Source organism: Acinonyx jubatus, chromosome X (genome assembly GCF_027475565.1).
Source record: "Acinonyx jubatus isolate Ajub_Pintada_27869175 chromosome X, VMU_Ajub_asm_v1.0, whole genome shotgun sequence".
Lineage (NCBI taxonomy): Eukaryota > Metazoa > Chordata > Mammalia > Carnivora > Felidae > Acinonyx > Acinonyx jubatus.
In genome coordinates, this window is record NC_069389.1 from 91959826 (window position 1) to 91983012 (window position 23187).

Sequence of the window (23187 nt, forward strand, 5' to 3'; positions counted from 1 at the left end):
GTGCTATGTCATGGTCCCCTCAGAATTGATACTAATGCATTAATTTTTCTTTTCCTAATTCAACAGCCACAGAACTCCCATTAAAACCTAGAAGTGCACTTTTGGCCATTATATTTTCAGTTTTGAAATTTCTTGTCAAGCCCTACACACCGTACGTGTTTTGTCTCTCTAAATTGATGACTCCGTGATACATGTTGCTAAATAAAGCACCAGTTCTCAAAAAAAGTGTTGGCATACAGCCCCTTGGGGATCAAAATTACTTGCATACCGACACTAAGATGTTACCTGCTTCTTCATCCGTGTTAACATTTGCAAGGATGGTGGGAAAGCAAGGACGGTAAAACTACGGACGCTTTAGCGTTTCATTTATGAATGTCCTCAAGGAAGCAAGAAAAAATCAGTTTTATTAAATCTGAACTCTTGGGCATACATCTTTCTTTTCTTTTTTTTTTTTTTTAAGTAAGCTGCATGCCCAGCATGGACCCCGACATGGGGCTTGAACTCACGACCCTGAGATCAAGGCCTGAGCTGAGATCTAGAGTCGGTCGCTTAACCGACTGAGCCACCCAGGCACCGCTGGGCATACATCTTTCACTATAGTGAAAGCTTTCTCACCGGGAGTGGACGTACACCGGCTGCCTTGAGGAAAAGTACCTGTGCGGTTGTTAGAGTTGCGAGCTAAATTAGCCGCATTTTTTTTAAAAAATAGAAAACTTTTTACTTGAAAGATTGAATGGCACATTAACTGATTATGCAGACCTGAGTATCTGGCAGATACTTTATCAAAAAGGAACCAAGTGAAGGGCGCCCAGCCGGCCCAATCGGAAGAGACTGGTCACTCTTGATCTCGGGGTCGTGATTTTGAGCCCCACGTTGGGTACAGCAATTACTTAAAAACTTTCAAAAATGAACCAGGTGTGTCTGTTACTGCAAGGAAAACAACTGAGCGTATTTGTTGCCAATGGTAAAATGAGAGCTTTCAAGCAAAAATTCAAATTTTTGAAAACTTGCATCAAGTGTCAATACTTAGATTTTTCTGAGCTCGGTGGTATTTTTATTTTTTATTTATTTATTTTTTTGTTTTTTTTTAATTTAACTTTCTTTTGTATTTTTTAAAATTTACATCCAAATTAGTTCGTATATAGCGAAGCGATGATTTCAGTAGATTCCTTAATGCCCCTGACCCATTTAGCCCATCCCCCCTCCCACAACCCCTCCAGCAACCCTCAGTCTGTTCTCCATATTTATGAGTCTCTTCTGTTTTGTCCCCCTCCGTGTTTTTATATGATTTTTGTTTCCCTTCCCTTATGTTCATCTGTTTTGTCTCTTAAAGTCCTCATGTGAGTGAAGTCATAGTGGTGGTATTTTTAATGAAAGTGGTTGATTGGGTATTGTAAAATGAAGTGAGACAACATTTGGAAGAGGTGCATTAGTCACACAATATTGTTCCAAATGACCGGTGCATGATGTTACAAAATCAAGCATGGGTAAAAGGTCCATTTAATGTGCAAGGTAGACCAATGGATTTTAATGTAACGGAGTATGAAAAATTCATAGGTTTGGTATCAGATTCCACACTGCAAGTAACATTTACAAAACTCCCACTTCTCAAGTTTTGCTGTAGCATTATAAGGAAGAATATCCATAATTATCTGAAAGGGCTCTTAAAACACTTCTTTCAACACTGTATCTATATGAGGCCGTATTTTCTTCCTTACACTTGAACCTAAAACAACATTGAAGGCAGAAGCATACATGGAAATCCAGCTGTTTTTGTATTTAGTTAAATGATAAAGCAGTTTGCAAAAATGTAAACAATACACTTTTCACTCATATTGGGGGGAATATAGTGATTTGCATTAAAAATGTTATTCGTGTTAACACATAATAGTTTATTGTTATTTTTAAATAAATATCTTAAGATTTCCCAGTTGTAGTTTCTTTTTTTTTGTAATGTTTATTTATTTTTGAGAGAGACAGAGACACAGAGAGAGAGAGAGAGAGAGTGCGAGTGGGGGAAGGACAGAGAGGGGGAGACACAGAATCCGTAGCAGGCTCCAGACTGAGCTGTCAGCACAGAGGCCGATGCAGGGGCTCGAACTCACAGACCGCGAGATCATGATCTGAGCCGAAGTCAGATGCTTAACCGACTGAGCCACTCAAGCACCCCCCAGTTGTAGTTTCTAATATGATAAATGCATTGATAGATTAAACCTACATTATGAAAGACCTCTTTGGGGTCCTCAGGTCCTGAGGCCAAAAATTCAGGAAACTCTGAGTTGAGTTTTTGTTGTTTCCAGTCTTTTCCTTTCTCCTCTCCCATTTCCTTCCTTTTTTTTTTTTTTTTTTTTTGAGCGAGAGACCCTCAGGATAGAAAAGCGTGAGACGTCTGAGTTGTTCCTTTATATGGTTTTATTAGCTATGAACAGAACACAGATGGCTTCTTTTCCAGTGTTACTGAGATGTAATTGACATTAACATAGCATTAGTTTCAGGCGTACCGCATAATGATTGCATATTTATATACATTGTGAAATGACAACCACAAAAAGGCTGGTTAACCTCCAGCTCCTCACACAGGTAGGCATTTTCTTAGGATGAGACGTTCCGGGTTTACTCTCTTAGCAAACTTCAAATATACAATTCGGTATTGTTAACTGTAGTCCCAACAGATGTCTTTTCAGTCGGCTCCTCGCTCTGTCTGTAGTTCTGCTGACTAGTTTTGGAGGACTCCTACTTATATCTACCTTCTATTTATTTCCATTTTTTTTGTTTCAATGCATTAGGGCAAAGTGTATAATTTAACGTGTAACAAGACACCGCACTTTAAAACCTTGATTACTTTCTTACACAAATGCAGAGCTAATAAATACTACTGAGGAGACATCCCTTGGACGACTGGAATAATTAAGATATATTTGTGGCTTATTTCCCCCTCAGGTATGAAAAGAATGATAACACAAACCAGACACACTTGGTTGTTAAAACGGACACATCCGTGCCGCGGGAAGGTTGCATGCCTAATACTCCTGCTGGTATAAATTGCCTATACTTTGCAATATAGTCCAAAATACAGTAGCGGTTCCCAGCATGTTAATTGACGTAAGGTCCCTTGGCTTCAATGCTTCACTCACTGTGGGTGTTCTTATTTGTTTGTTTGCTTTGTAAGTCATGAAGATGGGTAAAATCCAATTTCATTAGAGGACAATAGGTCAGTGTTCCTGAGGTGCGTCACCGAGCAGAGTGGGAGAGGCCTCCAGCGTGTATGTCACACATGGGAAGAATATACCTGGTACTGGGCGGGGTGGAAAGCATGACGTTTGAATGAAAGTTACCCTGATACGTCTGTGAAAGGCTCAGGCAACTTTGGGTGTGCCTCCTTCCTTCCTTTCCGCACTTCGGGGTGTGTGTGTGCTCAGAGGTGCATGTGTGTGTGAACTTTTAACTTTATGGATTTGTTTGTACCATCTGAGAGAAACAGAGAGAGAGAGAGAGAGAGAGCTTTACGCGTGCAGATGAAACAGGTTGGTTTCCATTGGCTTTCCTCAGCACTCATCGTGGTGAATTTGGAATGCAGTGTAAAAGTGGTTTTCATTCCGTGGCCTGCTTAGAAACACGTGAAACATCTTACACAACCCTTGCCACCGTCTTCTGTTCCCAAACCAGCTTTTGTTGCCCACCGTAAAATCAGAGATTCTGTTCGCAAACAGTCTCAGACGTGCACACGCACAAACGCACTCCGCCTCCCCACCCCGACCCTGCACACCCACACATACCCGATGATGAGACATTTAGGTTACCAAATGGGCCACAGACTAAAACTGGCTGAACTACTGATGTGATAGGACAGTCTTTAAGAAAATGTCCTTGTACTGAGGCGCCTGGGTGGTTCAGGCAGTTAAGCGTCTGACTTTGGCTCAGGTCATGGTCTTGTGGTTTGTGACCTCAAAGCCCCGCATCAAGCCTGCGTGGGATTCTCTCTCTCTCTCTCTCTCTCTCTGCCCCTTCTCTACTTGTGTTCTCTCTCTCTCTCTCTCAAAATAAATAAATAAGCTTAAAAAAAAAAAAGCCATAGCGTTCAGAAAGCTAGAAAGCATTTGCATTCAATCCAGATGGCCACGGAAGGGAAAGTCCTGGAAGCTGATTCCAGGTAGCGTTATTATTGAAGAGGTTAACAGTGCTTGAGACAGACCCATCTGAGTGGTCTGAAGGGACAAGTATGGCACAGCAAATGTAACACTGGGAAAACCCAACATTTCTGATCCAGCACTGATACAGTCCTCTTACCTTAGGCAGTTGTCTGCGCCCCCGTTTTCTGTCGGTAAAACGCGTGATAAGGCATGCGTGTGCCTCCTTCCTTCCAGTCAGCTCGAAGTGTTGGCGACTTGCTTTTACAAATGGAGAAATTGAGACTCCAGAAAGTGGAACAGGCTTCACCTAGTGAGTCAGCAATGGAGACGGATGGAAACACACAGCCTCTGGTTCCTTCTGTTGTGCATTTGTTGCCTTTTGATACTTCACGCAGTTTTTGTGACTGATGGAAGAAAGCGCTTCCGTGAAGGAGGCAAATTGTGATCGACTGGTGGCTCGTGGCGGTTCCCGATGAGGACAGGAGAGCACTCTGCCTCATAGCGTGGACCATCCTGAACCTTGTCACAAGTGAGCGCAGGTTCGAGCTGCCTCCTTGTTTTCGAGAATTCAGAATGTCAGAAAGTGCTTCGGGTTGCTTTACATTATTTCAAAAGGACTGGAGTATCTGTTACGTCCCTTTGATTCCTATTAGGTAGATAGGGCAGATGGTATTCTCTGGCTGTTGCATCTCATCGCATCTTTAGAGTAACCCTGTGAAGTATGTGGAATTAGCTCCATTGATACAGGTATGACCCTAGGGCTCAGAGAAGCTAAGGAATTGTTCAAGGTCACACGGAATTCAAGGCTGGCTCGCTCCTGAGACCCTGATGCTTGCACCGTGCTCCATTTCCTTCCAAACGATCCACTTGCCCCGTGTCAGTATTAGAAGTGGTCTCTTGAGCACAGTACCCCTATTGATTTTCTGTTCTCTCCCCTAATGGGCATCCTCAGATACCTGGTGGCTTAATTCAGCAGTTTACTGATTAGATACTGCTTGATTGGCTCTAAAGCAAATTTCAGTAACAAGAATAGCAGGTGTCACATAACCTAACGCCTACCACGCGCCAGGACGTGATCTAAATTTTGAACGTGTCTTAAGTGATTCTTAGGGGAAGTTGTTACTATGACCATCCCTGGAGGAGAAAATAGAGGCACAGTAGCTTAAGCAACTTGCCCCAGGACTCACATAGCCCTTAACTGCTGGGTGACACTGCCTCTGAATGCAAAATTATTCCGTTCAGCCGAGTATTGGCTTTAGTTGCTTTGTGCTATGCTGGTAGAAGATATAATCCCTATACTTAATAGCTTACATTTTCGAAAGAAAACAAGACACAGATACTTGCAGTCAATGCCTACAACGCCTATCGTAAGGAGCATAAATGTTGTATGAAGGCATGATTAGGTATAGATTGAAACGAACAATGGAGAACATAAGTGGTCTGAGACCGTTCATTTGCCTTTCTGAGTATTGTACTTTCCTATGGACGACTGACTGGGGCACTGAGGAGAAGCTGGTTCCATGTGGTTCTAAAATAAGCAGGTTACTTGGCTAATGTTCAAGCTCTAAATAGGTATGTGGGTTGTAGCTATTTGACCTGAACCAACTTTTAAATTCCCCTATGCTCTTGCAAGATTTGAGTGAAGCTGGAATTTTAAAAATTAACCTTTCACTGGGGCGCCTGGGTGGCTCAATCGGTTGAGCATCCGACTTTGGCTCAGGTCGTGATCTCACGGTCCGTGAGTTCGAGCCCCACATCGGGCTCTGTGCTGCCAGCTCAGAGCCCACTTTGGATCCTCTGCCCCTCCCCTACTTACACTGTCTCAAAACTCAATAAAACATTTTTTAAAAAATTACCTTTTTGCCTAATGTCGTAAAGTTAGAGTTTACTAATACTTGGCAAAATACCAGGAGGCTGTCAGGAAGGGGATTCGTAAGTATTGTATCACTCTTTTGTCAGGGTGTTCTCCTTTTCTAGCAGGAAGTGTTATGACTTGCTCTCTAAAGTTGCAATTGTAAGAAGAATGTTGGGTTTCCAGATTGGCGTTTCTGGGCGTGGGAGGTTCCTTCTATTAGTGCTGCCAGAGAGAAAGAAACAGGTTTGCTCTCGTCGTCGTGGAAGGGTAACTATTTTCATATTATTTTGTTAGGCTCTAACTTTTAGATGACTGGATATTTAAGCAGAAATTTCCTTTTAAAAAGTTCGAAATTCTTCCTCTGTGTTTGGGTAGTTCAACATTGGGAGATGCATTTGAAACCTTATTCAAGTAGAATCAACTCGAAGAGAAACATGTTTGAAGTTTGAGAGTCTCCAAATGTCTCTTTATATTCTGCCTTTTCTTCATTTGGGGCATAGTCTAGGGACGTTGTGCTTTTTTAAAAATTGGTCTTGAAATCTTCATTATATACCCGTATCTGTCAAGTTAGAGGCCCAAAGGCTTAAATGACAGAAACTGTTACTTTGTATCTTGTGTGTGTGTGAGGGGGATGGAATTTCAAATGTCTTTGATGCCTTTGATCCATACATGGTGTTTCAGAATTCTGTGAAGGAGATGAGGTAGCTGTCATGATTAGACCAGTATTCTACTCTTATAAAATGACTTACGACAAACGTTGTGAGAGTATTTGCTTATACTTTACAAGGTACCTGAAAATCAGTGGTGGTGGAATTTTGGTGCTGTTACTGTATCGTGGTAGTAATAGTGATTTCAGTGCCCACGTATTCGTCACGGATTTCCATCAGGTGGGGATCGTGTAAGTTTTATTTCTCCTTATTTCAACAAAGCTAAACCTCTGACTCCGATACCCGTCTGAAGTAAAAAGTGTTTTCTCGGTTAACAAGTACTATATCTGAGAACGTGTAAGCAGGGTATGTAACAATGCAGGAGACACGTCCAGTGACGGATAGATAGGCTTTCAGTTTAGCTCAAAGTCAAAGCTGAAATTGTATTGCTAGTGATTTTTGAGTTGTAACATCGTAATATTTTGCCTTGAATTGAAGCATGTTAGTTAACTAGTCTGATCTTGTGATGTGTGTGTACGTGTGTATATGTGTGTGTATACATATATATATATTGCCTCCGTATGTGTGTGTGTGTGTGTGTGTATGCACACACACACACACACACACACCCCTGAAGGTTGCCCTTGGCTTCAGTGTTAATTTTCACAGGAAAGGACAATGGGAATACCCCTCAGAGGTCAATTAATTTCATCAGCAGCAGAGACATTTTGTCATGAATTATTCAGATATTTTGGGAGTGTTGATGTTTACTTAGGAAATATGGACGGGCTTAGACCTTTGAAAAGGAGAGAAGGCAGTTTCAATCCAAGGAGTTAATACAACCTTAGCTTTGTAAAGATGGGAGAAGGAGAGGTGTCACTGTGATGTTTTATCTTTGGCTTTGATAGTATTCTCCTTCACAGGGAAAGGGGCTTTTCGACTATGATAAGGACATATATTAAATATCTGTGGAACCCTTGCCTGGTAAGAATTTAAAGAATGTCTTCAATCTGACTAAATGGAAGTGAATGTTTCCATTATTGGAAAGGTTACTAACCTATTTTTAAATAGCCATTACTTCAAGATCTTATCCTTTTTTTTTTTTATTAAGTACAAAAAGAAGACAGGCAACGTTTACTTTAAATGGAAGTATTTGATATTCCTCCAGGAAATGACACAGGATTAGCCACCCTTTGGGGTTTAAGTGACTCCTAGATATTGGTACTTGAAAAAAAAGATCCATTCGAATCTAGCCGATGATAGATTCTAGAATAGAATAGAGGTGTTTGCAGAAAATGAACTCGTTTCTTAAGAGAGCTATGTAGGGCAAAATCATGAGATGTCTGGAGTGATGGGTTCACGGGTGTTTATTGTACTGTTTCCTCTTTTGTGTATATTGAAAAGTTTTCATAATAAAACATTTGAGCATAGCTTTAGTTTGGGGGCAATTGACATTTACTTCCAAACATTAGTTTTACCTAGAAATTGCAGATCTGTCGAAACATGATTTGCCACATGATGTGTGTCATTGTAAAGGTGAACTGTGCTGCCTGATCGTCAAAATTGTAGCAAGTACAAACGTGTGTGTTGGGGGGGGGAACAAAACTTTCTGTTTGACTTTCAGCTCAATTCAAAGGACAGGCTGCAAACATCTTGAGTAGTTTTGTAGTATCTTGAAGCATTAAACAAGAGGAGATAGTTAAAGCATGCTAATAAGGCAATTGCATGTGAAGAATGTGGGAACATTATTATGTCTTGACTACTTTGTTCACAGCTTTCTCTAACAGACTGCATTTTTTAAAACCACAGGAGACAACTATGTAGGCTATTTAAGTATGTTCACTTTCCCTACTTGCCTCCATCAAAGTTTATTCAACACACATTTAGTAGGTGCTTATTGTGGGCCACAGTCTAGTGGGAGAAATAGAGAAGGAGATGTTCATACTGAAAGGGGCGAGGCTACAGGAATTGGGGAAGGGGAGTTAGTGGCTAGCAGCTAGGACTCCATGGTGTGCCTCCTTTAAAATTTTTTTTAACGTTTATTTATTATTGAGAGACAGAGAGACACAGAGTGTGAGTAGGGGAGGGGTAGAGAGAGGGGGAAGACACAGAATCTGAAGTAGGGTCCAGGCTCTGAGCGGGCAGCACAGAGCCCAACGTGGGGCTCGAACTCACGAACCGTGAGATCACGACCTGAGCCGAAGTCAGTCGCCTAACCAACTGAGCCACCCAGGCGCCCCAGTGGTGTGCCTCCTTTAAAACAATGCAAACAGGGGCACCTGGGTGGCTGAGTCCTTTGAGCGTCCGACTTTGGCTCAGGTCATGACCTCGCGGTTCGTGGGTTCGAGCCCTGCGTCGGGCTCTGTGCTGACCGCTCAGAGCCTGAAGCCTAGAGGCTGCTTGGGATTCTGTGTCTCCCTCTCTCTTGTCCCTTGCCCCACTCACGCTCTGTCTCTCTCTCTCAAAAATAAATACTCATTTAAAAACATTTTTATAAAGATCAGAGTTAGCCTTGAGTCACTGATGAGCTTTCTACAGGCCATTTCTCAATTGACTTGGAATTTGAAACCTATTTTGTCATGGAGGCAGTAGTTAAGGTTTTTCAGGTCACTTCACAAATGTCCCTGAAATAATATACTGTGTTACCTGAAGTAATATAATTATTTTTTAGGTTTACTTATTTATTTTGAGAGGGAGGGAGAGAGAGAGAGAGAGAGAGCGAGTGCACAAGCAGGGGAGGAGTCAAGAGAGAGAGGGAGAGAGAGAGAATCCCAAGCAGGCTCCGCGCTGGCTGCACAGAGCCCAGCGCGGGGCTTGAACCCACAAACCGGGAGATCGTGACCTGAGCTGAAACCGGATGCTCAACCAACTGAACGACCCAGGCACCACAGAAGCAATATATTTTTGTGTTCATACTGTTTTAATCCAAGTGCATTATAGTTCCGTCAGCCAGATTCTTTATTCTCTGTAGTCCTCAGTACTGGATAACCTAACAGAATACACAACAGTGCCTCGTGGGAAAATGCTGTCAGTTTCATTTGGGGTCACCTAGCCATGTCCTCTGTTAACTTTTCCCAATTTGTGGCTGCAATGTCAAGTAGAATTAGCAGAAGATCTAGACTTGAAAAACAGCTTCACTAAATAAAGTATGCGGTACAAATGCATCGGCATCAGAAGCCGTTTGTAATAATGCTGAAGTGCTGGAGTAGTCGACAGCAAAATCGTCACCACTTCTTCGTGCTTGAACCTTTCCTGAACTTTCAGATCTAGGAACCTGAGACGTCTGGGGGGCATTTAGAGTTTGGCTCAGTTGTTTTGACTTTCAGAGCAACAAATCCTTAAAGTTTTCTAAAAGTAACTGCAGACAACTTGCTTGCTCCTTGAGAAAAATCAGCTGTTACGTTTAAGAACTAATCGCTAAAACCAAACCAAACCAAACCAAAACAAAACAAGAAAACAGGGGCTCCTGGGTGGCTCAGTCGGTTGAGCTTTTGACTCTTGGTTTTGGCTCAGGTCATGATCTCCCGGTTCGCAGGTTCGAGCCCTGAATCGGGGAGCCTAGCTTGGGATTCTCTCTCTCCTTCTCTCTCTGCCCCTCCCTTGCTCTCTCAAAAATAGATAAACACTAAAAAAAAAAAAAACCCACAAAAAACTATGGGTGCCATAGTGATGGCTTACGTATGAAAAGAATCCTTAAAAAGTAAATCACACAGATACTTGAGTGTTTGGTTATGTTTGTACTAAGTTATTAGCACCCATCCAGTGGGAGTGGTTCTTCACTGTACTTAGCATTTAAGAGGCTGAAATTAAGTAATATTAAATACGGTGAGGCACAAGCCTGTCACATAGGGGAAACGAATGTGCCACAAGGCGTGGTAAGCAGTTGTGTCCTGATTTTTCAAAAGTACAGCCTGTTTGGGGTGCCTGGGTGGCTCAGTCGGTCGAGCGTCTGACTGTTGATCTCAGCTCAGGCCCTGATCTCAGGGTCGTGAGTTCGAGCCTTGTGTTGGAGCGTGGAGCCTACTTAAAAGAATTTACAGCCTGTTTTAACATTAATGTTTTGAAGAAAGAACTTTTAGAATTCTATAATATACAGTCTTCTGAACCTGTTACCTGTGTTCTGTATATTTTACACAATCCTTTTTAGTGGTTTCAATACAAGAATTAGTGAATCCCTTATCCTTTAAGTAATGAGAACAAGTTAGTATTGGCTACAGGGGACACTATCTACATTTTCTGATAACTGTGCTTACTTCTCAATGCCACGGTCACTTTTGTTAGGAGCTTTTCAATGATCTTCCATATGTTCTAATAGGCATGGGCCTTCTTTCCACAAAGCAGTGTTTTTGCTTTTACAGTAAGAGTACTTAATTACCTCCACTCACACACACGCTTTTTTTTTTTTCAGTTTATTTCTTTTTGAGAGAGAGAGAGAGCATGAGCCGGGGAGAGGCAGACAGAGAGAGGGAGAGAGAGAATCCCAAGCAGGCTCCACACTGTCAGTGCAGAACCCAGTGCAGGGCTCGAGCCCACAAACTGAGATCATGACCCGAGCCAAAGTCAGAGGCTTCACCGACTGAGCCACCCAGGTGCCCCCCACACGCTTTTAATTTTACATTTGCTGCACAGCTTTGTGTCTTGGGCGAAATCCTGTAACTACCCTAGGCTCTTGTTTCTTCCCTAATACAGCTTCCATAGTCATTGGATATTGGGCTTGCTGGGAATTAGCACTACCCTCAAAACATTGAGTCGTGCCTCTAGCCGGGACCCGACAACAGATTATAACGGCGGGAGCATAGAAGGGGAAGGCAGAGTTGGAACTCTGTTCTTGAGATACGAACAATCTTGAAATGAGTCTAGCAGAGCAAGTAGCCGGGCAAGTTAACAAGCGTGCTGTTAAGAAAAGGACAAATCTCTTTTATTAGGGAAGATTATTCTCGAACCAAGTGTGAGGGGCTGTGTGGAGGAGGCCAGAATGAAATGCTTTGGTTATGAGAGTCTAAATCCTGCATTAGGAGAGAGTGAGGCTTCTGCTGAACCTTGAAGGGCTAGTAGGATTTGGATAGGGAGAGAAGAAAAAATAGAGGAGAGCGTTATATGCGTGAGAGGTGGATACAGAGAGGAGTCCTTAGTGGGAGAGAGGGAAAGAGGAATGGGGCCGGATAGAACAAACAGTAGTGATGTAAAGTTAACAGGACATGTTCAGAAGGATGGTTGTGATCCAAAAGCTAATTTTGGGGGTGCCTCAATGGCTCAGTCGGTTAAGCGTCCCACTCTTGATTTCAGCTCAGGTCATGATCTCCGGTTTGTAAGGTCGAGCCCCGCATCGGGCTCTGCGCTGACAGCCTAGAGCCTGCCTGGGATTCTGTCTCTTCCCCCTCCCTTGCTCTCTCACTCTCCCTCTCAAAATAACTAAAAATAAACTTTAAAAAAAGCCAAATTTGAGTGTTTGGAAGTGGAAAACTGGTTGGTGTGCCTAGTAGGACCGCTCTAGAGGACATAAATATCAGGCAGAGATTTAGACAAGCCATTTTAGGCATAAGCAATGATAGCTTCCTTAAAGGGCAACCAACGTGATCGAAATGGTTGTGGGCACTAGCTGTGGGCCACTTTGACTCAGAAAATATGTATTGAAAATGCACTGTGTGCATTATTCTACGTGCTGTGGTGAGTACAGAGGTAGGTGAGCTGTACTTCCAGTCTGATAAAGGTTATGGTCTTGCTGGGGGGCAAGAAATTCACTCCATAAGCTGTCGTGGAGGAGTCTACAATAGCAAAATGGTTGAGAATCCTGACTGTAGTGGCAGGCAGACCTGGGTTTGAGACCTGGCTCTACCTCTCAATAGCTGTGTGACTTTGGGAAAGTTACACAACTTCTCTGAGCTTACTTGCTCTTCTGTAAAGTGGGAATAACAGTATCACCCAGTTTAGAGACTTTTTTCTAAAAATGTCTCTAGAGAGATGTAACTTACATTATATATAGTGTGTATATATATATATATATATACATATACATATACATATACATATACATATACATATATATACAGTATTTTCCCATCCAGACATTGGTACATAGGCTGTGACAGTAAAACAAAATATTTAAAATTGGAGCTGTCTGGGGGTGCCTGGGCAGGCTCAGTGGGTTTAAGCATCCGACTTTGGCCCAGGTCACGATCTCGCGGTTCATGAGTTCGAGCCCCGCGTCAGGCTCTGTGCTGACAGCTCGGAGCCTGGAGCCGGCTTCGGCTTCTGGGTCTCCCTCTCTCTCTGCCCCTCCCCCACTCGTGCTCTGTCTCTCAAAAATAAATAAACATTTAAAAAAATAATAATAAAATAAAACTGGAGCTGTCTGAAAGAAGAAAACACAGTCAGTACCGGGCAGAGGGGCTTGTTACTCTCAGGTGGGTTCAATCTGAAGAGACTCCCTTAAAGGTGCTTTTTGAAGGGCAGATGGGAGATGGGTGGAGAACATTCCACCGGAGAGAAGCACAGAGGAGAAGGAATGGGAACGGGAAGCTCCGTGGCCTGCTTGGGAAATGGTATCTTTCTCGAGTGAGTCGAGGGTGCCGGGCACGTGATGGGAAGTGACATCGCAAAGACACGCAGGGATCAGTACAGAAACATGTGGGGCCTTGAGTGTCGTGCATAAACGGTGGGACTTTGTTTCGTGTAGAACAGGTCGTAGATCATCTCTCCAGGGAGCCGGCGGTGTAAAGATGGCAATGGAGGGACACGAGGGGCAATAGACCAGCTAAAAGGCTTTTGGAACGGGCCGGACCTGAGGTAATGAAGGGGGTATGCTGGGAGAACCCGGACCGCTTAATTATTTACTTCACCCTCCCTCTGTTTCTTGTGGCCCAGCTTCGGCCTCAGATTTGGAACCCTAGAGACGGAGGAAAGTGGGCAACTTGAAAGGGAAAGCTGAGGCAGCAGGAGAGGTGGTTGAAGAGGAACTAAGGGGGCAGCGAATTCAACGTAGACGCTTTGGCTTTCCTGACTGGGATCCTCCTCACTCAGCTTCCTTCTCCCCTGGCTAGAGGGTCAAGTCCATGTTTTGAGCGTAGCCCTTCTAAAGTGGACCCTGACCTTTTCTGCTCCCAGTTGTGTCTGTCATAATCCCCAGGCACTGTGCTCCGACCACACTGTCTCCAGCTCCAGCGTATAATCTTCTCTTTATGTCTGTGTGTCTAGAATGCCTTCACCAGTTGATGTGTCTCTGGGGAATTCTACGCCAAAGTTCCCAAGTCGTCTTTGGGGGTGCCTGGGTGGCTCAGCCGGTCGAGCGGCCGACTCTCGGTTTCCGCTCAGGTCATGATCTCGTGGTTCGTGGGTTCGAGCCCCACCTCGGGCTCCTCGCTGACAGTGCGGAGCCTGCTTCGGATTCTCTCTCTCTCTGCCCCTCCCCTGTTCATGCTCGCTCGCTCGCTCTCTCTCAAAAATAAATAAAGAAACTTAGAAAATCAAAGGTCTTCTTTGGAAAACCATTCCTGACCCTCCCCACTCAGGAAATACTAATAGCATGGTAGCACCAATATCATGTGTCTCTTTTTCTGTTTCTGCCACTACATAGTAAGCCCTTCAAGAGAAGGGGACTTGGGGTCCTAATTCTCTCCATATGCAGCACCCAACCCAAGCCTGGTGCCTGCCAAGCCTTCAATGAAGGCTGGGATGTGAACGGAGGAGTGAGTGACTGTGGCGGACGGACAGTCAAGTTGAAATCTAGAAAGCCATTGGGAAATACAGGTTTGGAGCTTGAGTAATCCTAGTAAGAGCAGCGGGGCTTTTAGCTCAGGGTCGAGCACCCGCGTGACCTGGAGACCGGTGCTGTTGACTTGCCCAACTCGGGAGGAGGCAGGGCGGCGGTTTCTGTGGGCACAGGTATGTGAAGTGTGGGTGTCCCAAAGCGCTGCCTGGTGTGGACAAAGGAAGGTGACCGCTCTCGAATTATTCATACATCGCAGAGGCCCTGGAGGTTTCTTCCCTTCACTTATTGTGAAATAGTGTCTTCTTCCATGTTTTCTGGCCACCCTTTGTTGCCTCGCCTTCCCAGTTGTGTTTCCCTGGCACGCTAGTGTGGCCGAGTCTAGGGTTGAATCACCCCCCCCCCCCCAGCCCCCACTTTTATCCCGTAGTTCCCTTTCGGCTTCGAGAAAAAGAAATCCAGAGTTCATCAGCAACTCCTGATTATCCACGGGTGAGTTTCCCAGTGCGGGCGCCTGGCCTCCTGCCCCACGTGGTCCCGGATGACCAAGATTAGTAAATAGATTATAACGTCAGCTGCATTCCTCAAGTGAATCGCTTTAGGGAATGAAAACAGGCACCCCTCCTCATCTCTGCCACATACCTTTCAGAATTTGAGTAATAGTTTCAGGTAGCTCCTGGTCGGTACGCCTTTCTCAGCAAAGATTTGTGTTCAGGGTTGAAGTGTAGTTAAACGAGCCGGTGGAGTGGTTTCATAATTGCCGCATTGTTAGTCAAACTCTGTAATTAGGGATGACTTCATAGGCCTAAGATTCCTCTATGGGTGACGCCCTGAATTCAGGCCCGGTTGTACACCATATCCTTTTATGAAAAACACAAACAAACAAGGTTTTGTTTGCTTTTTCTTTTATTCCCCTTTTTGAAAATCTGCTTTCCTTCGTCCCAGATGTTTAGGGAGAGAGAGGATTTGTTTTTGTTTTTGCTGTTGTTGTTGTTTTGGGTTTGTTTTTTTTTTGTTTTTGTTTTGTTTTGTGTGTTTTTTTGGTCCTAGGAGAGGCAGGCATAGGAGCAAGGGAGGAGACAGAATTTGGGACAGTGAGAGAACTCAGAAAAATGCAGAGACCCTGGGAGCTTTTACTTTTGATTGGATTTCATTTGGCTACATTTAAATGGAAGGAAAATATATATCTTTTTTTTTAAACAGCACACTCTCTCTCTCTCTCTCTCTCTCTCTGTCTCTCTCTCACTCTCTCCCTCCCTTGTAAAATAAAGTTCAGTTCGTTGGTAAGATAGACTCGGGAGGAAGACCTGTTTCAAAAGTCACCCTTTTCTTTTGGCCTGGCAACCGCATACCGAGAACCTAAGGTTAAACTTCAGCAAGTAAATTTACTTTTTACCTCTTGACCTTTTATTTTTCAGTGCTGATGGGGGGGGGGGGCGCGGAAATGGGCAGATTGGGAGGAAAATGACAATATTGACAAGCTGTTAGGTGTCTTTTAAGGTGGTCCTGAAATACTTAAAGTAAAATTTGCATTTTTTAAAAATGTCTCCTGGCCACTCTTCAAGTTGTATTTGGAAACTGGCCTTAATGAAGGAGTTAAATTGAGTCATGGGTGAAAAGTGGCTGACAGGTTTTCTTTAGGCCCCTCCTTCTGAAATGATATTGACTAAAGGCTTAGAATTTTTAGGTATGAAGGACATCTTTAGACGCTGTAGTCAATACTTATAGGGAAAATGGAATAACTTTTCATAGATCCCATTTAAAAGGTTCTTACTGGAACTTAGGCCTATTTTTATATGGCCTCTCACAATGATCTAGATATTTATTCCCTGTTTTCTTTCATCAAGGATCTGAAGTTACTGTAGAATAATTTATATATTACAGTGTGCCTTCACATATGCCCTCCGTTTTCATTTTTTTTTTTTGTATTTTTTAAGTTTATTTTGAGAGAGAGAGAGAGAGAGAGAGAACCCCAAGCAGGCTCTGCACTAACTGATGTAGGGCTTGAACTCACGAACCATGAGATTAACCGCCTGACCCACCCAGGCGCCCCTACATATGCCATTCTTAATCTTCATGAGGACCTGAGGGAAGTAGGTATTATTATTGCTGTCTTCAAATGAGGAGACTGAAGGTCCTATTAAATAATCTTGCTCATGGACACACTGCTAGGAAACAGCAGAACTGGGACACTGACCTTTTCAGATTCCACATCCAAGTCTTCCCATATTTCAAGGAATGCCCCGTGAAGAGAAATAGAGCTGCTGTCATTTTGATTTGTAAGATTTTAATTTTTAAAACCTTAATGTTAAATACCTACCTGGCAGCCCCCCCCTCTCTCTCTCTCAGAATAAATAAATAAACTGGAAAGAAAGATACTATCAGGGGCAGCTGGGTGGCTTAGTCGGTTAGGTGGCCGACATCAGCTCAGGTCATGATCTCACGGTTCATGAGTTCGAGCCTCACGTCAGGCTCTGGGCTGACCGCTCGGAGCCTGGAACCTGCTTCAGATTGAGTGTCTCCCTTTCTCTCTGTCCCTCCCCTGCTCGCTCACACGGGCTCTCTCTCTCGCTCTCTCTCAAAAATAAATAAACATTTAAAAAAATAAAATAAAAATTGTGACTTTTATCGGGTGCCTGGGTGGCTCAGTTGGTTAAGCATCAGACTCTCGGTTTCAGCTCAGGTCATGATCTCACGGTTTCGTGGGTTCGAGCCCCACGTCGGGCTCTGTGCTGGCAGTTCAGAGCCTGCTTGAGATTACCTTTCTCTCCCACTCCTCTGCCCCTCCCCTGCTCACACTGTCTCTGTCTCTCACAAAAGTAAATAAAAATGATTTTAAAAATTGTGACTTTTATCAACTAAAGCATATATGGCAAGGCTTTTAAATTTGACTTTGTATTTAGTAGTAGCTCAGCTGCCTCAGGGTAGCAGTTATTTCATGTAATTATAAATAAACGAAACTGAGTTTATTTAAGCGAGAAACTCCTAAACTATTCTGTTTTCCTGGACCATCTTGCCTGGAAATGTTGTTTTGGGGACATTTGCATGTTCCAGTTCTTTTCATTCTTATTCAGATGTGCCTCCGAAGTCTCCTGTGAGTTGTAGGTGTTGTTGGGGAGAAAAAAAAATGTCTTCTTCCACCCTTCTAGGTTCGTTGGCTGGTCTAATTAAATTGACATGATAAAGATTAACAGGAGACATACAGAAGTTTAATAACATAGGGGCGCTGCGTGGCTCGGTCACTTGAGCATCCAGCTTCGGCTCAGGTCATGATGTCACGGTTGGTGGGTTCGAGCCCCTTGTCGGGCTCTGCGCTGACAGCTCAGAGCCTGGAGGCTGCTTTGGATTCTGTGTCTCCCTCTCTCTGCCCCTCCAACACTTGTGCTCTCTCTCTCTCTCTCTCTCTCTCTCTCTCTCTCTGTCTCTCTCTCTCTCTCTCTCTCAAAAATAAATAAACATTAAAAAAAATTTTTTAAATAAAAAAAAGAAGTTTAATAACATATATACCTCCTGCATCCATAGGAGAGACCCTGGAAAACTGAGCACCTCTCTGAAATGGCTGAAGCTACCACCTGAAATACCACTTCTAGGCTAAAAACAAAAGAAGCTGCTGGGGGTGGGGAGTCAGTCATGGGAGGTAACCAGGAAAAGCGCAGTAAACAACCGTAAGCTTGTCATGCAGATTTAAGACTGTGCCTTCCTCCATTAATAAGAGTTTCTAGAGATTTCAATATTCTCTTCCTGTTACAGCCGGGAGATGCCAGGACACACGGAGAGTTCCCTTACGAATGTAAATATTTTGTACAAAAGGTTAACTTCTCAGTTTCCAGAGCCCCACCAGTGTTCGCTATTAAAAATAACCAGCTGAAAATAATGTGCCAAAGAGGCATATTTTGGGGTGGTATATTTGCTCCCCTACAGTGTAAAAGAAATCACTTTAGGCTTTCATTGAGATAATTAGACAAGAATAAGAAATTAGAAAACCTGAAAGTAGGGGTGCCTGGGTAGCTTAGTTGGTTAAGCACCTGACTTCAGCTCGGGTCGTGATCTCACAGTTCGTGAGTTCAAGCCCCGAGTCGGGATCTGTGCTGAAAGCTCAGAGCCTGGAACCTGCTTCGGATTCTGTGTCTCCCTCTCTCTCTGTCCCTCCCCTGCTCACGCTCTGTCACTCTCTCTCAAAGATAATATTAAAAAAAAAGTAAAACCTGAAAGTATATTCTGGTGTCTTTTTTTAATGCTGAGTCATATTGATTTTTTAAAACTTTTATTATTGAAGTGTAGTTGACATAATGATTTGTTTCAGGTAGATTGCTTCGTGATTCAACAATTCTATACATTGCTCAATGCTCACCACCGTAAGTGTAGTTTCCAACTGTATTAATATTTTAATAAAATTTACCCATTTTATTTCTGAGAGAGAGCGAGCACATGCAAGGGAGAAGCAGAGAAAGAGAGAGGAATCCCAAGCAGGCTTCATGCTATCAATGCAGAGCCTGCTGCGGGGCTCGAACCCAAGAACTGAGAGATCATGACCTGAACCAAAATCAAGAGTCAGGCGCTGAACTGAACTGAGCCACCCAGGCACCCCTCTGTTAATATTCTTTTGTAAGTAAATGGTTGCCTTGAAGTCATTTCTGTGAGATCTAAGTGTTTCCTAATTTTGCAGGAAGAACAAAACTACCTCTTTCCTGGCCTATCTGAAAAGAAATGAATATTCTTCCAAGTCTCCAGAGCCTTTTCCCTTCTATCTCTTTATTGCAGCCACTAATTTCCTTTGTGTCCAATTATAATTATTTATATGTTGCCCTTCCCAGACTGTAAATTCCTTGAGGGCAGGAACTAGACATACAACTGATGCCTGAAATATTGGTAAAAGTGTGTGAGGATAGATGTGTTTGCGTCGGGGGGGGAGCGTGAAGAAGAGGGAAAGAGATTTCTGCCCTGTTCAGCCTTGTGGACCCGCAAAGGGGAGAAACCATGGGGGTGGGGGAGAAGGGTTTAGTCAGCAGGGATGAAGCGTGGGGCAGGAGGGGGGGCTATGTCTAGAACCCTCTTTATCTAATATTCCCTTTCGTAAGGGAGTGATAGGGTAGTATGAGAATAAATCACTTGTCTTTGTTTCTTTCACTCAAATACTTTAGATCATTACTGATGCCCAAACTGCCCAAACTGGAAAGGACCTTCAGAGATAAGGAGAAGCCAAGTGTTTTGGATTTTCTGAGACCGTCTCACTTTCAAACTTTCTGTGCCCTTGTTCTACATGGTGAAGTTCATGGAGATGGTTAATGATTTCGTATTGAAAACTTGACTATGGGGGCGCCTGGGTGGCTCAGTCGGTTGAGCGCCGACTTCGGCTCAGGTCACGATCTCGCGGTCCGTGAGTTCGAGCCCCGCATCGGGCCCCTGTGCTGACAGCTCAGAGCCCAGAGCCTGTTTCAGATTCTGTGTCTCCCTCTCTCTGACCCTCCCCCGTTCATGCTCTGTCTCTCTCTGTCTCAAAAATAAATAAATGTTAAAAAAAAATTAAAAAAAAAAAGAAAACTTGACTATGTAAAACTTGTGTAAAGAAACTTGGAGGGCGCCTGGGTCGTTCAGTTGGGTGAGCGCCATACTCTTGGTTTCAGCTCAGGTCACGATCTCACGGTTTGTGGGTTCGAGCCCCACATCGGGCTCTGTGCCAACAGCGCGGAACCTGCTTGGGATTCCCTCTCTCTCTCCCTCTCTCTCTCTCTCTCTCTCTCTCTCTCTCTCTCTCTCACCCTACTTGTGCTCTCTCTCTCTCAAAATAAATAAATAACCTTATTTTTAAACAGAAAAGAAAATTGGAGTAAATCCTATATAGTATTTTTGTAATCAGAAGTGTTAAACATCATAATAGTAAAATAAAGGATACTTTTTAAAAGTACCGTCATCATTACGTTATAGCTTAACATGAAAGATTGCTTTTTACTCTTAACTTTTTAAAATGCCTACCTCATATCTAACTGAAGATCTTTCTTTACCTTATAGAGCCTCAGACTACTCTGAAAGGTGTTTTTACCCAACTTATCTACTGAGACATTTGTCCCTCTTTCGTGACATTTTAACATCCTAGGTAAGAAAAGTTTATAAAGAAGCAAGTTCTGTTTTCTGTTTTTTAAAAGTCTGTTTTTCTAACAAAGGAGCCACCTCTGGTGGGGGATGTTGATAATGGTGTTGGCTGTGCATGTGACTGCTGAAGGATTTCACGAGGCCTGAAATCTCTGTGCTCCCTGTTCAATTTTGCTACGAACCTAAAAGTCTGCTATAAAAATAAAGTCCTTAAAAAAGACTGAGAAAAAATAAATCCCCCTCCCCCCCAAATAAACAAACCCAGAGCAAGACATAATTATTTTTATTCCTCTCTGTCCAAAAATTGTGGACAGGTTTGTATTTGGGGATTACCCATTGTGATACAGACCTCCTTCCTCTTGTTGTGGAGCTCAAGAAGATTTTTCTATAAAGGTCCAGATCATAAGTGTTATGGGCCAAGAGGCAAAATCAAAAATATTATATTATTAATATCAAGGATGTAATAATATTATTTCCATGAATTTTTGCTGACAAAATTCAAACTATACTATACTACTACTACTACTAATAATAGAGTACTATTTTGGAATACACATCTACTGCTGAGAAAAATAGAATTCGCTCTTGGAGGGGGATAACCTTTCCCTTAATTAGGGCTGAAAGTTAACGTGCCTTATCAAAACTGACTGCAAATGTTTTTCTTTCTTTACAAACCATATTTAGCTTGGGGGAAGTGCAGAAATAGGCAGTAGTCCAGATGTGGCCCAGAGGGCACAGTTTGTCAACCCCAGCTCTGTTGGTTAAGTAGGTAAAATAGGGCCCAGTCAGAACGCAAATTATGTATTTGGAACCCAATTATGTATTAAACCCAAATAATGTAAGTTATATGAACGCTCCTTTAATGGGAGTGATTGATAGGTGTTAGTATCCTATTTGAAAATCAGTGTTTTCACAAGGAATGGTTTTGTTTGTTTGTTTATTTATTTATTTATTTATTTTAAATGCTTATTTATTTTTGAGAGCAAGAGAGAGTGCAGGTGGGGGGGGGGGGGCAGAGAGAGAGGGAGACACAGAATCCGAAGCAGGCCCCAGGTTCCCAGCTGTCAGCACAGAGCCCGACGTGGGGCTCGCACTCACAAACGGCGAGATCATGACCCGAGCAGAAGCTGGATTCTCAACGAACTGAGCCACCCAGGCGCCCTTATTTATTTATTTATTTATTTATTTATTTATTTATTTATTTTTAATGTTTATCTATTTTGAGAGAAAGAGCACGGGTGGGGGAGGGGCAGAGAGCGAGGGAGAGAGGGAGAATCCCAAGCAGGCTCCGTGCTGTCAGCTCAGAGCCCGACGCAGGGCTTCCTCCCTCAAACTGTGGGATTACGATCTTAGCTGAAACCAAGAGCCGGACGCTTAACCAGCTAAGCCACCCAGATGCCCCCGCAATGAATGATTTTAAAGTGACTTAATGGAAAAAATGGTAACTGTGTGAGGTGCTGGATGTGCTAACTAACCTTGTTGTAGTAATCATTTCACAGTATGTTAGTATATCCAATCATCGTGGTATACACCTTAAACGTACACGATATTACATGTCAATTATCTCTCAATAAAGCCGGAAAAAAATGTAAAGAGCCACTAAGAAAGAAAGAGAGATAAAGGCTTAATCGAACAGTTACATTGTACGTGAGTCTTTGGTCAGGCGATTTTGACTTTTAGTTTGGGCATGAATAACCAAGAATTTCTAGGATGTGTCTCTTTCCTGTCATTGCTGGGTACCTTGGCCCTTCCTTACACTTAGGAGCGTAAGATTTTGTTCTTGAAAGGAAGATTCAGAGACTTTTTTGGTCTGAATAACTTTTGGTAAATCATGACTTCTCATGTGTTTGTTTTCTTCATGATGGCTTTAGCTATAAATATGGGAACGTATTCAGATGCTTTTAGCAGTTGGCAATTCTGTTTAAATTCTAAGATGAGAATTTCACAGGAATGCTTATCATATATTCATCACAAACATCGCTCAGTCGTAAACCTTTTTGGTTTCTCTTTAGACCTTTAAATGGACGAGATGGCTACCACTCAGATTTCCAAAGATGAGCTTGATGAACTGAAAGAGGCCTTTGCAAAAGTTGGTGAGTATTTTTTACAGCGTTACCTATAGTAAAGCAATAATTATGTGGCCCTGATAAAAGTTATTTCTCTAAAAAATTATATGAATGGTTAATCGTGAACCGTAGGGCAAGGTAGTTAAAATCAACGGGATAAAGTTTTAGGAGCAACACGTTAAACTATTATTTCTGATTACGTCTATTATCTAATATGGTCAAGGGCCGGCTGAATGGCTCCGTCAGTAGAGCGTGTGACTCTTGATCTTGGGGTCATGAGTTCAAGCACCATGTTGTGCCCAGAGATTACTTAACAATAAATAAATAAATAACAAATAAACAGGGTGATGTACTTCTTTGTAAAAAAAAAAAAAAAAAAAGTGGTCCTATGAAATAAATTCCACAGCATACCAATAAGAAAAATAAAAAAGGTAGATTATCTAATATGGTCAAAGGTTTTTAGTCCTGGGTACCAGTCCTTCGCTGGGGGCCACTGTGGCTCCTGAAATTCTTAGACAAATCTTTGGTTGTTAACTGTATTATATAGCATATATTTCTTAGGAGAGTATTGGAGCCTTCACCATATTCTCAGAGGGACGTGTGACCCCTGAAAACCTTAGGTGATTCCTTCAATTAGCTGATGTTTTGCCTTTCCCTGATTAGCTTGGCTTTGTGGCCTTTTTCATGGAGCTTC

The 23187-nt window shown here is 42.9% G+C and overlaps 1 protein-coding gene across 4 annotated transcripts in view; it reads left to right on the forward strand.

The window, feature by feature from the left end:
- Positions 1–23187, forward strand: part of PLS3 (plastin 3) — a 91508-nt gene that overhangs the window by 24331 nt on the left and 43990 nt on the right. For 2 of the 4 annotated variants that reach the window (XM_027054960.2, XM_053201586.1), the window contains exons 2-3: positions 20347–20431; positions 22440–22520. In XM_027054960.2, coding sequence (XP_026910761.2) covers positions 22448–22520 — 73 coding nt within the window. In that variant the 5' untranslated portion in view covers positions 20347–20431; positions 22440–22447. Of the gene's footprint in view, positions 1–6187; positions 6253–20346; positions 20432–22439; positions 22521–23187 lie in introns of those variants that run through there. The other 2 variants (XM_053201585.1, XM_053201587.1) reach the window with 2 other exon arrangements.